We start from the raw sequence: 21,830 nt of genomic DNA, 5'->3' as shown, positions 1-21,830 counted from the left end.
CCCGGGAATTAATCCTTACGATTTATTTTCTGTGAAAGTGAAATCGCAAGTGCAGTATTCTGTTTCATTTTTCATATATATTTATGATAGCATCATATTATCATGGATCAAGTTTCCGCTCTTACCCGGGAATTGATCTTTTCCCCTTTAAGTTCTATGAAGTGAATTGCAAGTGCAGTATTCTGTTTCATTTTCATATTACTTTTCACTGCTGTGCGGGGGTAGGGGAAGCGAAGGTCTGCCAGGAAGTCGTCGGAAAGCTCTCCCGCGACTCCTTGGTATCCGATTCTTCGTCTTTTTCTTGCCCCCGCTTAGCTTCCTCGTTGTATTTTGTATTTGTGGTCTTCCTTGCGTTCGGGGTGGAGCATGTCTCCCCCCCGTGCGTGAGGGAACCCCTCTTACTAATCTGTCTGTGCTACCGCAGGTGCTACATCCGTGGGAGACGACCTTGGACAGGTATGGACCACTGCGGCGGCAGGGCGTGCCTAGCATCCACAGGCTGCTGCAGCGTCTAGCGAGGTCTGGGGCAGTGAACCATGGAGCGGTCTCCACGGCCGCTGCCGCTACTAGGGCCGGTCGCCGCCGTACCGAGGGGGAGGTATGCCGCCGCCGCCTGTGTTCTTCGTGTTGCCTGCCCCAGACTTCCGCTGTTCCAGCAGCTCGCCCCTGGACCGGCCGCCAGTACCCAGGTTCCCGCTGGCTGCCAATGATTCTACGAGGCGATGGCTGGGCCTGCCGTACCTGCCGCTGATGTGGTTCCCGCTGCTGGCTTGGCTGTCCCTTCTGTGTCTACCGCTGCCGCTGTTCCTGCCGCTCCTGAGCTGGTTGCTGTTTCTGTCGATCCTGGTTCCTGCGCCTGTCCATGCTGGTCCTGCCCACGGTGTGTCTTCCCCAGTCCCAGGTCCTTCCAGACAGGTGCAGTCGGGCCGTGTTGCTTCGGCAATAGCCCCGGCTCCGGCCTGGATGGAGGACCTGACGACTGTCCTGCGTGAACTGACGAGGAAGAGGAAGAAGAGGAGGAAGGTGTCATCTTTGTCTTCATCGTCTGCTGCTGCCTCTTCCCCTTCGACTTCTAAGGCCCATAAGCCGAAGAAGAAGAAGGCTGCCTCCCCCCTAAGAAGTCTCCTTCGGGAACTTCTAAGGGCCCGTCCCACCCCGGTGGGACGGGGGGTCCTTCTGCTGGTCCTCCTGCTCCTTCGGGAGCGGGGCCCGTCTCCCTTTCCGTAAGGAAGAGATAGACGGGGACCAGAGGAGTACCGGTTAGCACTGGTACTTCCTCGCCTGGTGCTAGCGGCGATGCCGCTGCGCCAGGTTCCGGCTCGGTCTCTCGTTCGTGAGAGATCCCGAGTGTACGCTCTCCCTCGGGAGACCGTGCAGCCAAAGTTTCGGCGCCAGAGTTCGCTCAGCGCCAAGACCGCGGCACGGAGCAGAAGGCTGGTGAGAGCCGCTCAGGTGACTCTCACCAGGCCAGCGGCCGCTCTCGCAGCGACCCGCTGGTAAGCCGGGTTTCCCCCCTAAGAAGGCTCCTTTGGGAACTTCTAAGGGCTCGTTCCACTCCCGTGGGACGGGGGGGTTCTTCTGCTGGTCCTCCTGCTCTTTAGGGAACAGGGCCGTCTCCCCTTCCGCAAGGAAGAAGACGACGGGGACCAGAGGCGTACCGACTACCACCAGTACTTCCTCGCCTGGTGCTGGTGTTTGCGGCGCTGCCGCTACGCCAGGTTCCGGCTCGGTCTCTCGTTCGCGAGAAGTTCCGAGTATACGATCTCCCGCGGGAGAGCGTATAGCCAAAATTTTGGCGCCAGAGTTCGCTCGGCGCCAGGACCGTGGCACGGAGCAGAAGCTGGTGAGAGCCGCTCATGTGACTCTCGCCAGGCCATGGGCCGCTCTCGCAGCGACCAGCTGGTAACCCTGGTAGACGTGACTGTCTCTGACCAGCCACGGGCTGAGGCTGGGAAGAGGTTCCCCCCTCCCGATCGTTGGTGCCAGCCTCGGCTAGTACCAGCGGTATGACACGCCGCAAGGACACGCACCGGTCTCACCGCGACAGTGGTCTCTGCAGGTCTCCTGACCGCCGCTCCCACAGGGACCAGGCGGATAGGGGGACCAACACGAGATCGAGGCCGCTGTTCTCGGTCCAGCCGTTTCCCTGGGAAACGGCTCGACTAGGCCTGCAAGTTGGCATTCGCCTGCAGCCCTCCAAGCCCGCTGGTTGTGCCAGCGAGCGAAAGAGGAGTGTCATGTCTTCCTCTCCTGTGCCTGCAACTTCCTCGGTTTGCACCAGGAAGAGCGAGGCACAGCAGGGTGATCGTGAGGGGCATGCCCCGCATGATCCCGTCACGACGCCGTAAGTACCAGGTACGATCTTCGGACCGACCAGGACGTACGCGCAAGTGGCAGGAGGAGATCGAGAGGGGTCTATCGCAGTTCCTCCTCCTTAAGGGAGAGGTTCGAGGGGCTTGATGGTCCTACTCTGCAAGATGCTATGACTTCCGAGATCCAGAGGAACTTTGTCGAGGTTATGGCGCTGATTCGTCAGCGCAACGACCTTGGGGAAGGATCGCCGCTCCCACCAGCAGAGCCCATGTCTTGGCTCGAGTCGTTTTGGGGCCCGAGAGGGAACCCAAACCGACGGTGGGTCTGCCGCGATCGGAGCTTGCCGATTCTGTCTTGAACCAGAGTCTCTCGTCTCCGGATAAGAAGGCTCTCTCAGATCTGGCCGGTCGAACAAGCTACTTCCACCTCCTCTACTGCGACAGCGGCGTTTCTACGTGTCTTCGGACACTGTATTTAAATACCATTCGGTCCTCCTGAGAGGTTTCGACCTCGACGAGGACTGGAATGAGTCGGAGGACGGTATCGGCTCTCTCCTGTCAGGTGTCTATCAGCCCCACCCAAACGACGTTCACAGTGGCGGCAGACCCTTACCTACAGTGCGAGTTTGTAACCCTCCTCGGGAAAACGTTTTCTCCTGACGATACGTTTCCCAGACTCTGAGAGGCGGCGATGGCTGCTCCTACTCTTTTCCAACTGCTAGTTCCACTGGGAAGGCGAGCGAGTATCCAATTCCTCCCCCATTCCCTCTTTCCTTACTGCTACGAGGGAAATGGGAGGGATCCTACAGAGATTTCTCTGTAGAATCCCACGTTGGGGACTGCGCTACCGGGGGGACCTTCGGGTCCTACCTGACGTAAGCCCCGGTCGTTGAGGAGGGATCCTGCCCCATCCTTGATTTCTACGGGAATCGAGAGGACCACCAGCCGATATCGCTTGACGAATTCGGTGGAGGTTTCGCAGAGTGCTTAGAATTCTACGGAATTTCTAGCGCATTCAGTGTTCAAGTTTTTTACGATCTCCAAACACTTAGGCGAGACACGGTCCAAAGTGAGCGAGACGAGAATCCCCGATAATTGTTACGCGATAATCGGGAACCTCGCTTATGCTCGAATTCCTGGAATTTCTAGCATTGGGAAGAAGACTGCTGCTGAAAGAAGAGTATCTCACAGTAGGCGACCATCCTGGAATAGAGAAGAACGGACAAGAACATCCAGTTTGGCTCGAACTATCGTCTTCGGTATTTTGTTCGCCATTGAAGCTTTCCTTCGGGGAAGACTTCTCTTTCACTCTCTTGACTAGAGAACGAAGGCGGTCGATCTCCAATCCTTATTCTCATTCCTCGAGGGGAAAAGAATTTAGGATGGAGGTCGTTGTACAGAACCTACAAATATACTATGTATATTACCCTCTCTTACAAAGCGAACATGAATTCTGTTCAAGCAGTTGAATTGTCCGGGGGTAGGCGCAATACCTACCGTATTAACTGTACGGATTGTGACCGAGACGAATTGTATCTTAATTGAACTGCAACTCGGGGCTGCCTGCAACCTCCCAGCAGTTACCAGTTTCGATTTTAGATACTTGGTATTGTCACGACAACACCAAATCAGCTTTTGTATTTACCGAAATCCGTTTCGTTTAAATATAATTGCTCGAGCGTATTTTTTATGCTCGATGGTTCTAGCCGAACACATTCCTTCGTGGAATGAATGGATTACCTGGCAACTCAGGATGACGAGTCAGCGAGAGCTCAGCTACTGCGTATTGAACTGCCTGATAGCAGCTCAGTATCAGCTGGGCCTCCGAGATGCACAGTCAGTTATGTCTCTCTCTCCCCTGCTTTGATTGACTACCGAACCGTATCTCTGCCCAACAATCATGGACTTAGGTCTCTGATTAACGGGGATTCTCGCAATAATGAAGGACCATCTACTGCTGTTGACGCTCGATCCGACGCCTTCAAACATTGCGAGAATTTTCAACAGAGATTCTTCTTGGACTCTTTCATCTTTCTGTTTACCGCATGGTAACAGAAGTCTGTACTAGTCTCCCGCTGCATCGCACTGCGATAATGCGATTGATTTTGCAGACATCTGAGTTTGTCTTCAAAATATCTCGTATTCGTAGGTGTGCAATTGTTCATTGTTCACCCCGAATTAACAGATGTGTCAGAAGACATCGCCTACTCTCCGACCTGACAGCTCTACTCCAAATGTTCAGGGCCCATGAGAAGCAGTTCTTCAGGTGGCTCTCCCCTGTTTTCATACTGAAAAGCGCCCCGCTTTTCATTGCAACGACGTCTCCTCACCGGACAGCAATGAAATAGCGGTTAGCGTTTTCAGTCATTTGTAAGCACAGGTTCTGAATCTTGAGAATCCTTCTCTCGATTCGTCTGTGAAGACGTAGGTTGCATTCAATGTCTACCTTCGTCTTCAACGGCACATAGTGTTGTTTCTCTAACTGAGATTCAACAACTATGAGAATGTCTTGCCTTCAGGGACCTCGGTCTCTAGAAGGCAATTGACTTTCGCCTGTTGGGCACATGCCTTAAGAGAATAATCACCTCACCGTCCGGCATCGGTGACAAACAAATACACTATTTGTTTGGTCTCTCGGCATAACCATTTAAAGGGCGAAAGTCACGTGACTTGGATGCTTGGACAACTTGCCTTACTACCGAACCAGTCAGTCGGCAGCTGTCAGAGCGCCCGAGTCAGTTACGAACTACGCTGTGAATTTAGTTCGGTGGTTCCGATCAATCATTACTTCGTCCTAATAGCTTGTTCCAGTACCCATACCATCGACACCCACCATCGAGTGGCGGTGTCCTATCCACTACCGAGAAGAACTTCACTGCATGGGGATAGGAGGATGCGAGACACTTCGCTGCAGACGGATAGATCAGTATGGGTACTGGACATCACCGAAGTCGAGAAGAGGGATAGGTCATGCGACTATTCCCTTCTTTTCCTCTGAGGGAACTGCATGACTTTTCCTGCGAAGTCAAGCATCCAGGGGATGGGGATCCGTGACGCTCTATTTCGTACCGAACTTTGTAGCAAAGACTCGGAACCCTTCGGTCCCTGACGATCGGTTCGAGACCTTCACAATCCCCTCCCTAATGGACTTCACCGCCTTCGATGCGAAGGAGATGCTGCTTTGTCCGCAAGAACTTCTCCGTGGCGCAGGTACTGAAGGCAGGGGTCTGGTCCAACCAGACCACATGCACCTCCTACCTTCGGGATTTTGCCCACAGGTCATTGGATCGTTTTCCTTGGGACCCGTGGTGGGTGCTCAACACGTTGTGTAGCAAACCCAGACCCTCGCAGGCTGAACAGCATCGAGTCCTGGTGTGACTGTAAGAATGGATGAGTGAATGAGAGTGTGACTGGCTCCTTTTCCCATCTTTTTCTCCCCTCTACCTCTAGGTAGAGGGATACGGTTGTCACCCTGCTGGGTAAGGACGAGATGTAGGTGAGCTACTCAATAGAGCACCATCCTATCCTTTTCAGTAGGGATAGGAGTAAATATCCACCACTTTCTCCAACAAGGGGGAGGAAGTGGATGCCAACTTGAGACAAACCCATAATTTTATGATTGTCTCTTGCAAACAGGAACAAGTTCTTTCTTGTTGGTACGAAGAGATACGCTTGCCTCTCTTTTAGTACTTGGCCCAGATGGTCCTGAACTGAACCAATTGATCCTGCAGGTTGCACACATCCCCGATCAATCGGACAGAGGCTTGGATCCCTCCCTCGCTCTCACGACCAGGGAGGCATTCCAGGGTTGGACGAACACCAGTCTGTTCACCAAAAAGACTCAGATTCCTCCCACCAATAAGTGAGTCTTCCTATTGTTAAAGGACCGAGGTTTTGTATTACGTATCGGAACAAATGACAATTTGTCGAAAATTGCATTTTTCCTAAGTATACAAACCTGAGGTCCTTTACATATAGTCCCACCTCATGCCACCCCTCACTCTGCAACTTTTTGCATGGGCCTAAAGCAAAAGTGATTCTTCACCTCTCAGGCACGCGGGCGCGCGCACGATCGGACAAGCAGTTTACTACCGTTCTCCCCTTGTTCGAAGCTTACGACCGTCCCAGCTGCCGCTAGCTACTTCCTATTGTTAAAGGACCTCAGGTTTGTATAGTTAGGAAAAATGCAATTTTTGACAAATTGTCATTTTTCTTTGCCGAGAGAAGCTCCTCTCCGTCTCTGCAGTTAAGGGATACAGAGCCGCCCTGGCCCTAGTCCTTAAACTGTGAGGAGTGGATATCTCCTCCTCCTTCGAGATCTCCCTCCTTATGAAGAGCTTCGAGAGGTCTTGCCCACTCAGGGAACTCAGGCCTCCGGTGTGGGACGTGACTCTCATCCTTTGGAGTTTGACTCGAAGACCCTTCGAGCCACTCCGAGAGTCGTCAGACAGGGGTCTGACCCTCAAGACCCTATTCCTACTGGCCCTGGCATCGGCGAAGAGAGTAGGGGAGCTTCATGGTCTTTCCTTCAACATTAAGCATTCCAGGGGATGGAGATCCGTGACGCTCGATTTCGTCCCGAACTTCGTTGCGAAGACTCAGAATCCTTCGGTCCCTGACGACCGGTTCGAGTCTTTCACGATCCCCTCCCTGTAGGACTTCACTGAAAATGATGCGGATGAGATGCTGCTTTGTCCTGTGAGGGCGCTACGGCGCTATCTGAAGAGAACTCAACACCTCAAGCCTGAGTGCTGACGCCTCTTCGTTAGCACCGGGGTTACCAAGAAAGAGGTTTCCAAGAACACTTTCTTTCTGGCTGCATGAGGTGATCAGGAGGGCGTACAATGCGGATGGTAGTGACGACACCCGTACCCTTCGTCCGAGAGCTCACGAAGTCAGAGGTATTGGTCCAACCCTTGCGTTCCGCAAGAACTTCTCCATGGCGCAGGTTCTGAAGGCAGGGGTTTGGGCCAACCAGACCACGCTTACTTCCTTCTACCTTCGGGATATTACCCACAGATCCTTGGACACCTTTTCCTTGGGACCCGTGGTGGCTGCTCAACAAGTTGTGTAGCCTACCCAGCACCCGAGCGGACAGAACAGCATCGCATCCTTGTGTGACTGCATGAATGGACGAGTGAAATAGAGTGTGACTGGCTTCTCTTCCTCCTCTACCTGTGGGCAGAGGGTCGCGGTCATCACTACGCTGAACAGGAAGCAGATGCAGGTAAGCTACACAACTGAGCTCCATCCTATCCCTCTCAGTAGGGATAGGAGTGTTTATCTACCACTCCCCCCAACAAGGGGGGGAGTGGAAGCCAACAAGAGACAAACCCATGACTTCATTTTGGCTCTTGAAGTAGGAACTTGTTCTTGTGTATTTGCTATTTATAAGAGGTACGCTTGCCTCCCTCTTATAAATTTGATCCAGAAGTCTGGCTACTGATCCTGCGTTGCACACCCCGATCAGCTGGGCAGAGGCTAGGATCCCTCCCTTTGCTCTTACGACCAGGGAGGGAACCAAGGTAGGGCGAACACCCATCTGTTTATTAGACTCAGATTCCACCCACCAATAAGTGAGTCTTCCTATTGTTAAAGGACCGAGGGTTTGTATACGTATTGGAACAAATAACAATTTGTCAAAAATTGTATTTTTCCTAACTATACAAACCTGAGGTCCTTTACACATAGTCCCACCTCATGCCACCCCTCACTCAGCGTTTCCTGGACCTAAAGCAAAGTGACTCCTCTCCTCGCAGTCGTGCTGACCGCCAACTGCCAGACAAGTAGTGAACTACTGAACCCTCTTGTTCGAAGCTTACGACCGGTTCAGCTGCCACTAAGTACCTCCTGTTATTAAAGGACCTCAGGTTTGTATAGCTAGGAAAAATACAATTTTTGACAAATTGTTATTTTTCTTCAAATACAATTTTCAACAAATTGTTATTTTTCTTCTGCAGGTGAGGTATCAGGACTAGGCCAGGTATGGTCTTCCCTTGGGCTCGTGGGTTCACCTTCAGAAGAGGCACTGCTAGCTCATCTGAACAGAGTGCCCAGCAGCGCTGTTACCCTCACTGTGGTTGTCACCACCACGGCTACCATGACCCTACCCAGCTACTACACTCCACACCTGGTGTGGTCTCATAACCCCACAAGCGCCTCTTCTTCAGTGTTGGCGGGTGCCCAACAGCATATGCCATCAATCCACCTTCTTATTCCCACAATGCCTCCCCTTCCTGATTTCGGGGTGCCAATGTTGGCAGTATCCAAGTTTCCTGCTCCACCCCTGTCTGCCTTGGTAATGACAGGGATGCCATTTCAAGCCATAGCTGCCATCAGGCCTGCCACTGCTCTTGCCCTTAGACCTGGCCCTGTTCCTGCCACCAGACCTGCTCCTGCCCCTGCTAATGGTACTGGAGTAGCTGATCCTTGGGGAACCCTAACTTTCATCTTCGTCATCATCATCTGCTGCCTCCTCACCTCCCCCTTGAAAGGCTTCACGGCCTAAGAAGGGGAATGTAGCTTCTCCGCCCCCTAAGAAGCCTCACCTTGAGGCTTCTAAGGGTCTGCAGCCTCCCTCCGGGGAGGAGACAGTTGGCTTTCTCGTTAGCTCTCCCACTCCTTCGGGAGAGGGAACCGAGACACTGTCCCCCCAGGGTCGAGAATGTCGGGACCCTCTGGAGCTCGAACTAAGGTTCATCCTCCAGTCCCTGGTTCCAAGGGCACTGTCTGTGGGACTGGGCCCGTGTCAGACCCACCTGTGAAAACCAAGCCTGGTTCTTCATCAGTAGCCGTGGTTAAGTCTCTGTCCCTCAGGATAGGGCATCTGGAGAAGCTAAGAGGAGGACCCCTGTACAGACCTCTTTGCTAGAGGCTTTTCCCTTGGAAGAGGGTTGGGGTGCGTTGTGAGGAAGATGCACGTTCTCGCCAGGCAGGGAGCCGCGTCACTGTTAGCAGGGGCACGGCTTCCACCAGTGCTGCTGCCATTGTGGCAAGAATCTCTGCATACTCCTTGGGAAAGCGTTTCGTTCAGGCAATCACACTGTCCTAGACCTGTGCTCTTTCACATTGTCTAAGGTCGATGTTTCTTCCAGGACCATCGTTCCAGGGGAAGACTCGACTTTTGGGAGACTATGCCAGTCTGGGGGTAGGTCTGTTGCCTACCTAGCCCACCAGACTGCAAACCTGTGGGCAAGATTGGTTCTCAAGAGGCGCGACGCTGTCCTTTCTGAAGTAACCAGGTCTCTTGGCTCAGAGTCAGTATTGGCTTGGCGAGAAACAGATCATTGGTGGGTTCTACCTCTCTCTTGAATAAAGAACAGGTAGACGCTGTGGTGGACAAAGGTTGGGATGATAGCCAGGACCAGCTTATTTACCAGGCAGTGGTGAAGGCATCAGTGCCTTTGCACTTTACTGCGGATGTCCTTCGAGAGGGTTATCTACTCCCCTTTAATCTTTACCAACCTCGCCAATCACCTGGTCTGTCTTCCTTCCTACATAGTTGGATGTTTGAAACACCAAGCACTAGTAGAAGAAGTGCAGAAGGTGCTGAGAAAGGGCACTGTAGAAGTCATGTCAGACTGGTCTCCGGGGTTCTACACTCAATTCTTTCTCATAGAGAAGACTTTGGTGGGGATAGAGACCAGTCATAGACCTTTCTCCCCTGAACCGATTCGTTCGTCAGACTCAGTTCAAGATGGAGACAGCATGTTCAGTGGTGGCCTCGGTCAGGGAGAACTACCTCATGCTTACGGGGAACCTAAAGGATGTGTATTTCCAGATACCCATCCATTGGTCGTCCTGCAAGTACCTCTGCTTCATCCTTAGGGAAACGGTCTACCAGTTCAAAACACTGTGCTTTGGACTCTTGACCGCTCCCCGGTGTTCACGTGTGTTCAACCAGGTCTCAGCTTGGGCGCATTCGCACGGGATACGTCTTTTGAGGTATCTTGACAATTGGCTGGTCCTGGCGAGCTCTCTCACAGTTGCTACTGGACAGGGATTGACTCCTCGAGTTTTGTTGGGATCTAGGGATCTTGATAAATCTAGAGAAGTCCGATCTCGAACCCAAGCAGAGGATGTTGTACTTGGGCATGCTGATAGACACAGTAGCAGCAAGTCTTCCCCTTGGACTCTCATGTCAGCAGGTTCAGGGAGGCAGCGTGGCTGTTCCTGTCATGGTAGGAGCAACCTGCTTGGCTTTGGCAAGTCGTGATTGGTCACCTGTCGTCATTGGAGAAGCTGGTCCCTCATGGGCGTCTTCATCTTCGGTCCCTCCAATGGAGACTGAAGGAGTATTGAACCCAGTCCCAGGATCCTGAGTCATTCCTCGTTCGTCTCTCGCAGGAAGTGAGAGAAGACTTAGATTGGTGAATAGATGACAGGAACCTCATGGTAGGAGTGGGAGGGATGGGCTGCACACCTGGAGGAGTTGTTGACTGCAAGAGTTTGGAACCTTCACATCAACGTCCTGGAACTCAACGCAGGCTTTCTGGCTCTCCAAGAGTTTCAGGAACTAGTGATGGAAAACTCTGTGGTGCTGATGAGTGGCAACACTACAGTGGTGACATTTGTCAAAAACCAAGGGGGACTTGCCTCCCTTGAGCTACACCAGTTGACAGTGCAGGTGCATGAGTGGGTAAAAGGCCACTCGTTAGAGCTGTCAGCCAGGTACATTCCAGGGAAGAGGAGTGTAGTGGAAGACGAGCTCAGCTGCCAGAATCAAGTGATAGGAACTGATTGGTCCCTTCACCTGGACATGGCGGAAAAGCTATTCAGCCCATGGGGATGTCCAGTCAACAGGAAATTAGAAACCTTTTACTCCGTTGTTCCGGACCATGGGCAGCTGCAGAGGATGCGTTCCAACACATGTAGGACAACCTAGAGGTGTAAGCCTTTCTCCTGTTTTGCTGGGGCCTCTTCCTCGTTCTTATGACCAGGAAGATAATCCCAGGCAGGCTGAATGCCAGTTGATTCCTTGGAGCTCACTCAAATTCCTCCCACCAATCAGTGAGTCTTCCTATTGTAAAGGACTAATGTTTTGTATATTGTGTAGGAACAAATCACAATTTTTGAAAGTAAATTGTATATTTCGTAACTTTACAAACCTAGGTCCTTTACACTTCATGCCCACCTCGTGCCATCCCTCTATCTGTTACCTCGGCCGAAAGCAAATTGGAATGTTTATGTCCGGTCGGAAGGAGTACCAATGACCGGACCGGTAGTTAACTACCAAACCGCCTTGTTGGAAGATTTCAGTGGCCTTGTCCAGGTTAACCTCAAGGATTTCCTATTGTAAACAACCCAGGTTTGTATAGTAGGAAAAATGCAATTTACTTTCAAAAATGTGATTTCTTATCACAGTCCTGTTAAGTATTACCTTAGTCCCTTATTATTTCATAGGTATCACTGTATCTTTACAGGTTTTAATCTCTACTTTAAATATGTTGTCATATTTTATGTATGCAGTATAATGAACTTTAGAAATTGGTTGACATGTAAATTTGCTCTTTTGAAATTAGAACTTGGTTGCTGTATATATTTGCTCTTTTAAAATTGGTTGATGTATTTTCTCTTGTTTTATATGTCTATGTTATGTACACTATGTAAGTTAGCTTTTTATATTGATTGTGCAGGCTCAAGTGCTCACAGTACAGTTTGTTTCAGAATGAACCACCAATCTATATACCTTAGAATTTTTAGGTTTCTAATAAAACACGACTATTCTCCAAGTCGGTCAAAGAAAGACTGATGTGCTTCCACCTTGTTTAGGTATGGGTTGCCAGATGCCACAGATTCCTTGCTTTACAATCTTTGATTGTTATTAACGGGCTTCCAGCTGGCACTAGAAGATTATCCTATTGTTAAGACCTCAGGTTTGCAAGCTATGAAAAATGCAAATTGATTAAAAATTTGCCGTATTAAGTGCAGTACTGTGCTGCATTGAATAAACGTTAAGAGAGAGAGAGAGAGAGTACTGTGATACACTATACAGTACACTACTATATAAATAATTGAAATTAAAAAATTGTTATACAGTGGGGCCTCGTTATCCACGGGGGATAGGGCCCAGAACCCCCCCGTGATAAGTAAATACCCGTGTTATCCTGATACCCCCCTCAAAAATTGCTTAAAACTGCCTACTTTAATAGTTAACCCACCCAAGACCACTATTCCAATGTTTATAACTGCCTACTTTAGTTCAAACACCAAATATGTTTTCAACTATCACCTAAAACTAAATTCAAGACAGTTTTAAAGTTATTGTACAAAATTAGCCTTAAAAAATAAATGTAGTATACCTATGTACTACTGTACATATGTAGCCTACTAGCCTAGGGATTACAGCTAGAAGCCTACATACGCATGGTGGGCCTCTTTTTTTTTACAAGGAAAGAGAGGATGAGTTGTAAGAGAACTATCAAAATATGTAAATCATATGGGTACTGACCAACAATCTATGTTGATAAAAGATGGCGACGATTTTGCAGTGCAATCACAGTACAATATAATAAACGATGAATGCTACCAACAGTATGCAGCGAAACATCTCTTCCCTTCGTCACAACACGTTAATACTAGTATATTCCACGTAAAAACCTTCATCTGACCTTTAGGCGTCTTTCCCATAAGAGTAAAAGAATCAGGGCTTTTGGATGCCACATAATTAACTCGTTTATATGGGTACAATTTAAAGAACGCGCCGCACACCACATTTCATAACAACAACAAACAAACGTTTGTAGGCCAGTGTTGCCAACTGGGAATGGCAATTGCTTGCTAGATTTTGTTCCATAAAAGGCTAAAAAAAAATCACATACCGTATATACTCGAATAACGTGCAATCTCCCATATCGTGCGACCCCCTAATTTTTCACCAATAAACAGTGGTTTTGTGTTTTGTCATGTATCTCATGTATCATGCAAGTTCATAAGGTTGGTGGTTTAGCCTGCTAATGGCCGAGTCATTCAGATGTGTGCTGATGCTAGTCAATTTACGGTAATTTTCTTATTAATCTCGAGAATTGAATAGAAAATCTCAAGATAAAAAAAAAATCCCAAGATAATAAAATAATTGTAAAAATAACACGCCTTGGAGTCCTTAATCATTCTCTCTCTCTCTCTCTCTCTCTCTCTCTCTCTCTCTCTCTCTCAGGAATAAATACGTACGTACTGTAATTTGCAGTAAATGTGTAGACATTGTGTGCGTGTTTAAAAAAATGTGCAGTACACACACATTCCGATGTTTCGGTTTTTGGAATTTTTCAGATTTCGGAAATGTGAGGTCAGATGCATAATCAAACAAACACCACTACTGCAGCAAAAACATTTTTTCCCTTTATGTTTTTCATTATTGTTATTTATTAATTACAGTTTAAATAAATAAATATATATAATCTGTTAAATGAATGTGAGATAATTAAGATCACTATAATAAAATAGTGGGACATTAATACCATATGTTCATAATAGGTATTATTTTCAAACAAACATTCCGTAAAACACAAAAAATATATGTACATAACAATCAAATATAATAATGTTTTGCAGTTCAACTTGTGAATTTTAACAATAAGTATGACTATATAAATATTTTACCATATCGATCTTGAAGTTGAAGAGTCGTAAAATTCTGAGGATGGTCCGGGAAAAGGATTTGTACTTTGTGATTACGTATCGCTACAATACCATGTGGTATTTTCATGCCACTATATTGATGACGCATCGCTACACACACTGGTGTTTTTCATACCACTATACGTTAAAGTTAAAAACATGACATAGAATCGACCTTTGCGACTTCGTTCACTTTGATATTTTTAACGATACAATAACTATCATTTGTACTACTAAAACCATCTTCACATAAGTAATTTTTCGTAAGATATGTGTTGTTGCAAAAGCTAGCTTATACATAAAAGGCTTTTATAATTTAAGTCATCTTAGATATACATATGCACCCAAACTTATTGTGGGAAATTTACTACTGTTTCCTCGATATTGAAATACTTTAGCATCATTCAAACACTTTAATAATATAATGCATAAATACTAGGCTACTATACATATTTACATCGTATACAAATACTACATACAGTTATATACACATACTTTTATATACAAAGTTAACAGTTATATCACATACTTTTATATACAAAGTTAATCTATGAGTAGTGATCAGACGACAGCTGTGCACTGGACTACGTACGTACTACTTGGAAGATAAAACGAACAAAAAATTTTGTTGTTGTTAGTCGCCGGGATAGATTAACATTTTTCCCAGAGATTAAAAAGCTGAATTTTGTTTTGAAGGTATGTCAACCGCGATATTATATTATTGTTTTCACAAAGGAATAATTATATAAAGAAAGTTATTGAGTAATTTTTGCCGTCAGCAGTCAGAAAATCACGAACATGGTAACGTTCAAACCTAGTGCCATCCATGGCGTATGTCTATAAATAGATCAGAAGCAGAGGGCAGTCATTGGATAACAGATCTCCATGGCTACCAACCAACCAATCAGGTGTTAGTTATACTACTCTGTAATTTCTTAGAATGAACGTTTACACACACGAAGCTAACGATGATGTATGTGTTTTGCATCCACAGTACTAGTTTTTAGTTTTTATTATTAGTGTAAGTATTTTACTGATTTCATGGATGAAGAATAGAAATGATTCCTTCTCATTACTTTGAATGCAAAATGGCTTGAAGATTCTTCCGCAAAAGAAGAGAAAAAAAAATTCCTTAGAAGATGATACCTATTTACTAACGCGGTTGACATACCTTCAAACAAATTCAGACTCTTTAATCTCTGGAAAAATGTTTAATCTATCCCGGCGACTAACAACAACAAAAAAAAAAAATTTTTGTTTGTTTTATCTTCCAAGTAGTACGTACACGTAGTCCAGTGCACAGCTGGTCGTCTGATCACTACTCATATGATTAATTTTGTATATAAAAGTATGTGTATATAAACTGTTAACTTTGTATATAAAAGTATGTGTATATAAACTGTATGTAGTATTTGTATACGATGTAAATAGTATGTATAGCCTAGTATTTATGCATTATATTATTAAATGTTTGAATGATGCTAAGTATTTCAATATCCGAGAAACAGTAGTAAATTTCCCCCACAATGAGTTTTGGGTACAATATGTATATCTAAGATGACTTAAATTATAAAAGAAAAGCCTTTTATGTATAAGCTAGCTTTTGTAACAACACATATCTTACGAAAAATTACTTATGTGAAGATGGTTTTAGTAGTACAAATGATAGTTATGTATCGTTAAAATATCAAAGTGAACGAAGTCGCAAAGTCGATTCTATGTCATGTTTTTCCTAAAGCGTTGACTTAAAGTAAAGAGACGTTTGTTTTGGGTTGTTTTATCACTGGCACAACCCCATAACAATGCAGTGTATGTATGATATTCTAAACTATTATTCACTACCAAAATAACGATGATATTTTGTATTGAAAATTAATGTTACGTATATTCCAAACATTATACTACGTAGCATGAATAGTACTATAAAAATTTCGAAAGATAACTCTTGCTGTGAACGCTACCATAATTTGATTTTCATATACGTACGTACATTTGTCAGCTGGCTGGCCTCGCATAGATAAATTGATTTCACTGATATGGAATTACTCCACGAATAGCCTTTTTATTATGAAGATATGACGATAATATATAAGGTAAAAAATGCTTTTATGTATTTCGTTTACGCTTCGTCGCCAATAACAAACAGCAATACTTACGATATCTATGACAAATAGCGTTTGTATGACTTCATTGTTCAGAGAAGTTATATACGAATACTGCCAAATAATAATGAAGTTCGAATTAATTTTAGCCTTAATGTTATTACTACTGTAATTACACCTACCACTAACTATTAAATTTTCTAAAAGTTTATCAAAACAAAAAATGTCGCTTTGAACGCAACCGTATACATAAACCATTTTCGTACGTAAAGGTATATGCTTACATTTTGTGGCTGGCCACTTTGCGACGATAAGGTTGAGGTGGAATTTTGATGTGGAATTATTCTTCGAATAGGTTATTTATTATGAAGATATGACTATAATATATATGGTAAGAATGGTTTTATTACCTTTATTGTCAGTTAATATCATAATGTGAATGTTTGTGTACGTTGGTGGTTATCGCACTGCAACTACGCTTAGCCTACCAATGAACGTCGTACATAAACCTTGAATAGGCTATTTATTTCGAAGATAGGACAATAATATATTAGGTGAGAATGGTTTTATTACCTTTATTGTCAGTTAATATCATTATATGAGTCTTTAAATGAATGTTGGTAGTTATCGGACCACGGCCGAGGGTTAGCCTACCGAAAAACATCGCATACGCAACACAACAAACCCGTGATGCAGCGATTCATACCAGTGATGTAACATGAGAAACGGTCCAAGAAAAAACCCGTGATTAACTGGATCCGTGAATACTGATCCGTGAATAAGCGATGCCCCACTGTAAATGGTACAAAGGTAACAGTAAACAGGTATCTAAGGATGGCTAACACAGGTCCACTACCAATACTCTATGCTTGAAATATCTGTAAGAGCTAGCACCTTGCTTATTAATCAATTCAGTTACTGGCCTGTTAATTTGCTATACATCTAAATTTAACAAAATCCAAGTGCTCTGAACAAAGCACAATGAGGAGAAAGTTTCTTTTCTTATTGCATACAATAAGAAATTGTTGGACTAGCTAACTCACTGTTTCCATAAAAGTTTTGAAATTGTCTTTCATTATTTTCTTTTGATAGGTGGATATGATCATAGAAGCATTGATTATCTACCGTGAGCAGTTGGAAGGAGGGCCATCTGTCACACCACATCAGTTAATGATACATGTATATCATACTTCAGATCCCCTGAAGTTTGTATTGGAAGTACTAAGGAAAGTAAAGTCAAGGTAAGGTACACTTGAATATATCAATGTGATTTTTTGCCATTATTTATTAACTTCTTCAGTTTCCACAGCAATAGATATGACACACTGGTGCTTTACATCAGATTTTGTACATAAACCAGTATTCCTCAATACTTCAAAATCTGTCACATTTCTTATAAATACTTTTATCACTAAACCTACCCTTATATGTAATTAGTGGCACATAATCAGCCAAATTCCATCAAAAGAAACTTGTCTACATCATTTGTAGTATTTTCATCTGTCATTACAGGGTTTTGCCTTGTATAACATTCAGAAATGCTTCTATGAGCTGTTTTCTGCATGATCATAGAGTAGTAAGACATTTTTTAAACAAATAAAAACTTACACAGGTGATACTATGCAGCTGCCAGTGATTTATTGCCAGCCTTCATTGACAGTGTCAATAGTCATATCCCACTATACTTTTAGTAATTTAAATTGTTGGCTAGCATTTTTTGGGGCATTTCACTTTTGCCATGCACTTCATTAAGAGTTCAGTAAGTCAGTGCCTCTTAACCCTTAAACGCCGAAGCGGTAAAAATCAAAAACTCCCCCGAATGCCGGAGCCGGTTTTGAGTGAGCGCGGAAGCGGAAAAAATAATTTTTTCAAAAAATCACAGCGCGCTTAGTTTTGAAGATTAAGAGTTCATTTGTTCCGATACGTAATACAAACCCTCGGTCCTTTAACAATAGGAAGGTAACTAGCGGCAGCTGGGATGGTCGTAAGCTTTCGAAACAAGGGGCAGGGAGAACGGTAGTTAATGCTTGTCCTTGTCCGATCGTGCGCGCGCCCGCGCGCACCGAGAGTGAAGAATCACTTTTGCTTTCGGCCGCGGGTGTGAAGGACGTGTTCGTCATCGCTCTCTGCCCGCTTCATCGTCGTATGCTTTGTTTATATTGTGTTTTCTACTAATGGTTTGGTTTGACTTGAAAATGAAACTGTAAGTACACTGTTTTCATTTTCATTACCTAATTATGAATCAACATGGAGCTATCGCCGTAGAGACGGCGATTTCCGCTCTTTTCATGTATTGAACCCTTGAATTATGTCTCGGTGCCGAGGGCGGGCGCACTCGCGCCGAGTCATGTATTTTTTGGGCGAAAGTGTGTAATTTGAAGATGTAAGTACATCTTTTTCATTATATGTTTGCCCCTGTGCGTTCGTTGCCGAGAGCTTGATTGCGCTCGGCAAGAGCCTCTTATTTTTGTATGAATAGAATGCAATGAAAGTGGATTCGCAATGCAGTTTTCTTTTCATTTTCATTTATTAATTGCATCAAATTTAATTTTGGATCAATTTCCGCTCTTACCCGGGAATTAATCCTTACGATTTATTGCTGTGAAAGTGAAAATAGCAAGTGCAGTATTGTTCATTTTCATATATATATTTATGATAGCATCATATTATTATGGATCAAGTTTCCGCTCTTACCGGGAATTGATTTTTCCCTCTTTAAGTTCTATGAAGTGAATCGCAAGTGCAGTATTCTGTTTCATTTTCATATTACTTTTCACTGCTGTGCGGGGGTTAGGGTAATAAGCGAAGGTCCCTGCCAGGAAGTCGTCGGAAAGCTCTCCCGCGACTCCCTTGGTATCCGATTCTTCGTCTTCTTTCCTGCCCCCCCGCTCAGCTTCCTCGTATTTTTGTTTTTGGGGTCTTCCTTCCGTTCGGGGTGGGCATGTCTCCCCCCCCGTGCGTGAGGGAACCCCCCTTAACTAATCGTCTGTGCTACCGCAGGTGCTACAAGGCCGTGGGAGACGACCTTGGACAGGTATGGACCACTGCGGCTGCAGGGCGTGCCTAGCATCCACGATCTGCTGCAGAAGTCTCTAGCGAGGTCTGGGGCGGTGACCTTGGAGTGGTCTCCACTACAACCTTCACGGCCGCTTATGCTGCTTCCCCCCGCTGGTCTACACCTCCCCATGCTGTGTCGGTGACCGCCGTCTGCCGCTTCTAGGGCCGGTCGCCTTTTGCCGTACCGAGGAGGGGGGGGTATGCCGCCGCCGCCTGTGTTTTCTTCGTGTTGCCTGCCCCAGACTTCCGCTGTTCCAGCAGCTCGCCCCTGGACCGGCCGCCAGTACCACGCTGGCTGCCGATGATTCTACGAGGCGATGGCTGGGCCTGCCGTACCTGTCGCTGATGTGGTTCCCGCTACTGGCTTGGCTGTCCCTTCTGTGTTTACCGCTGCCGCTGTCCATGCTGGTCCTGCCCATGGTGTGTCTTTCCCCCAGTCCCAGGTCATTCCGGACAGGTGCAGTCGGGCCGTGGTTGGCTTCGGCAATAGGCCCGACTCCGGCCTGGATGGAGGACCTGACGACTGTCCTGCGTGAGCTGACGAAGAAGAGGAAGGTGTCCATCTTCGTCTTCGTCTGTTGCTGTTGCTGCCCCCCCCGCTTCCCCTTCGACTTCTAAGGCCCATAAGCCGAAGAAGAAGAAGGCTGCCTCCCCCCCTAAGAAGTCTCCTTCGGGAACTTCTAAGGGCCCGTCCCACCTCGGTGGGAGGGGGGGTCCTTCTGCTGGTCCTCCTGCTCCTTCGGGAGCGGGGCGTCTCCCCTTCCGTAAGGAAGAGATAGACGGGGACCAGAGGAGTATCGGTTTAGCTCTGGTACTCCTCGCCTGGTGCTAGCGGCGATGCCGCTACGCCAGGTTCCGGCTCGGTCTCTCGTTCGCGGGAGATCCCGAGTGTACGCTCTCCCTCGGGAGACCGTGCAGCCAAAGTTTCGGCGCCAGAGTTCGCTCGGCGCCAAGACCACGGCACGGAGCAGAAGGCTGGCGAGAACCGCTCAGGTGACTCTCGCCAGGCCAGCGGCCGCTCTCGCAGCGACCAGCTGGTAACCGGGTTTTGTTATTCCCCCATAAGAAGACTCCTTCGGAACTTCGAAGGGCTCGTCACATTCCGGTGTGACGGGGGGGTTCTTCTGCTGGTCCTCCTGTCCTTCGGGAACGGGGCCCGTCTCCCCTTCTGAGAAGAAGAAGAAGACGGGGACCAAGGTGTTGCTGGCTTACCGCGGGTACACCCTCGCCTGGTCTTGGCAGCTCTGCTGCTAAGCCAGGTACCGGCTCGGTTTTCTCGTCCGCGAGAAGTTCCGAGTGTACAATCTCCTTCGGGTGACCGTGCAGCCAAAGTTAAGACGCCTGAGTTCGCTCAGCGTCATGACCGAGGGCACGGAGCAGAAGACTGTCGAGAGCCGCTCAGGTGGACTCTGCCAGGCCAGCGGCCGCTCTCCCACAGCGGACCAAGCCGGTACCTCGGGTGGACGTGACGGTACTCTGACCGGCCACGGGTTGAGGCTGGGAAGAGGTCCCCCAGGTCCCCTCGACCGACGGTACCAGCCTCGGCTGGTACCAGCGGTTTGACGTGCCGCGAGGACGCTCCCGGGTCCCCCCCTCCACTGCGAAAGCCGGCTCTGCAGGTCCCTGACCGCCGCTCCCACAGGGACCGGGCGGATACGGTGACCAGCAGCAGCTCGTCTGAAACGCACGGGACCGGGGTCGACGTGCTCAGTCGAGCCGCTCGCCACAGGTGAGCGGCACGGCCACCAGCCTGCAGATCGCATCCCCACCGCGGGTTGGTGATCGGCTGCAGCCCCCCACGTACGCTGGTCCTGCCAGCGAGCGGGGGGGGGGGAGCGTCAGGTCTGTCTCTCCACTACCTTCAACTTCCTCGGGCTACACCGGGAAGAGCGAGGTAGCTAGGAGTGATCGTGAGAGGTGCGCCGCTCACGATCCCGTCACGACGCCGCACGTGCCACGTATGGTCTTAGGACCAACCAGGACGTACGCGCAAGTTGATTGGAGCGACCGTGGCCGGGGAGAGGGGGTAGCGTCAGTTCTGTCTCTCCGATACCTTCAACTTCCTCGGCATACGCCAGGAAGAGCGAGGTATATAGGAGTGATCGTGAGAGATGCGCCGCTCACGATCCCGTCACGACGCCGCACGTGCCAGGTTGCGGTCTTAGGACCAACCAGGACGTACGCGCAAGTGATTGGAGGCAACCGTCAGGGATCTGTTGCTGGTCTTCTTCTGAAGGAGGAGGGTCCTGGGAGCTGCTCTTGTTGGAGGGACTGGACGGTCCTACTCCTCAAGACGCTGTTAACTTCCGAGATTCAGAGTAACTTTACCCAGGTTATTGCACTGATTCGTCAGCACAACGACCGGGGGGAAGGATCGCCGCTCCCACCAGCAGAGCCCATGTCTCTGCTCGAGTCGTTTTGGGGCCCGAGAGGGAACCCAAACCGACGGTGGGTATGCCGCGATCGGAGCTTGCCGATTCTGTCTTGAACCAGAGTCTCTCGTCTCCGGACAAGAAGGCTCTCTCAGTTCTGGCCGGTCGATCAAGCTACTTCCACCTCCTCTACTGCGACAGCGGCGTTTCTACGTGTCTTCGGACACCGTATTTAAATACTCCTTCGTCCTCCTGAGAGGTTTCGACCTCGACGAGGACTGGAATGAGTCGGAGGACGGTATCGGCTCTCTCCTGTCAGGTGTCGATCAGCCCCACCCAGACGACGTTCACAGTGGCGGAGACCCTTACCT

At 47.7% G+C, this 21,830-nt stretch overlaps 1 protein-coding gene across 2 annotated transcripts in view; it reads left to right on the top strand.

Moving 5' to 3' along the window:
- LOC135219951 (WD repeat-containing protein 3-like) overlaps positions 1-21,830 on the top strand; it is a 271,400-nt gene that overhangs the window by 231,763 nt on the left and 17,807 nt on the right. For both annotated transcript variants that reach the window (XM_064257236.1, XM_064257322.1), the window contains exon 18: positions 17,123-17,271. In XM_064257236.1, coding sequence (XP_064113306.1) covers positions 17,123-17,271 — 149 coding nt within the window. The remainder of the gene's footprint in view (positions 1-17,122; positions 17,272-21,830) is intronic.

The sequence above is a fragment of the Macrobrachium nipponense genome, chromosome 11 (genome assembly GCF_015104395.2).
Source record: "Macrobrachium nipponense isolate FS-2020 chromosome 11, ASM1510439v2, whole genome shotgun sequence".
Lineage (NCBI taxonomy): Eukaryota > Metazoa > Arthropoda > Malacostraca > Decapoda > Palaemonidae > Macrobrachium > Macrobrachium nipponense.
Note: the sequence above shows the minus strand (reverse complement) of the source record. Positions and strands in the feature narration are given on the sequence as shown.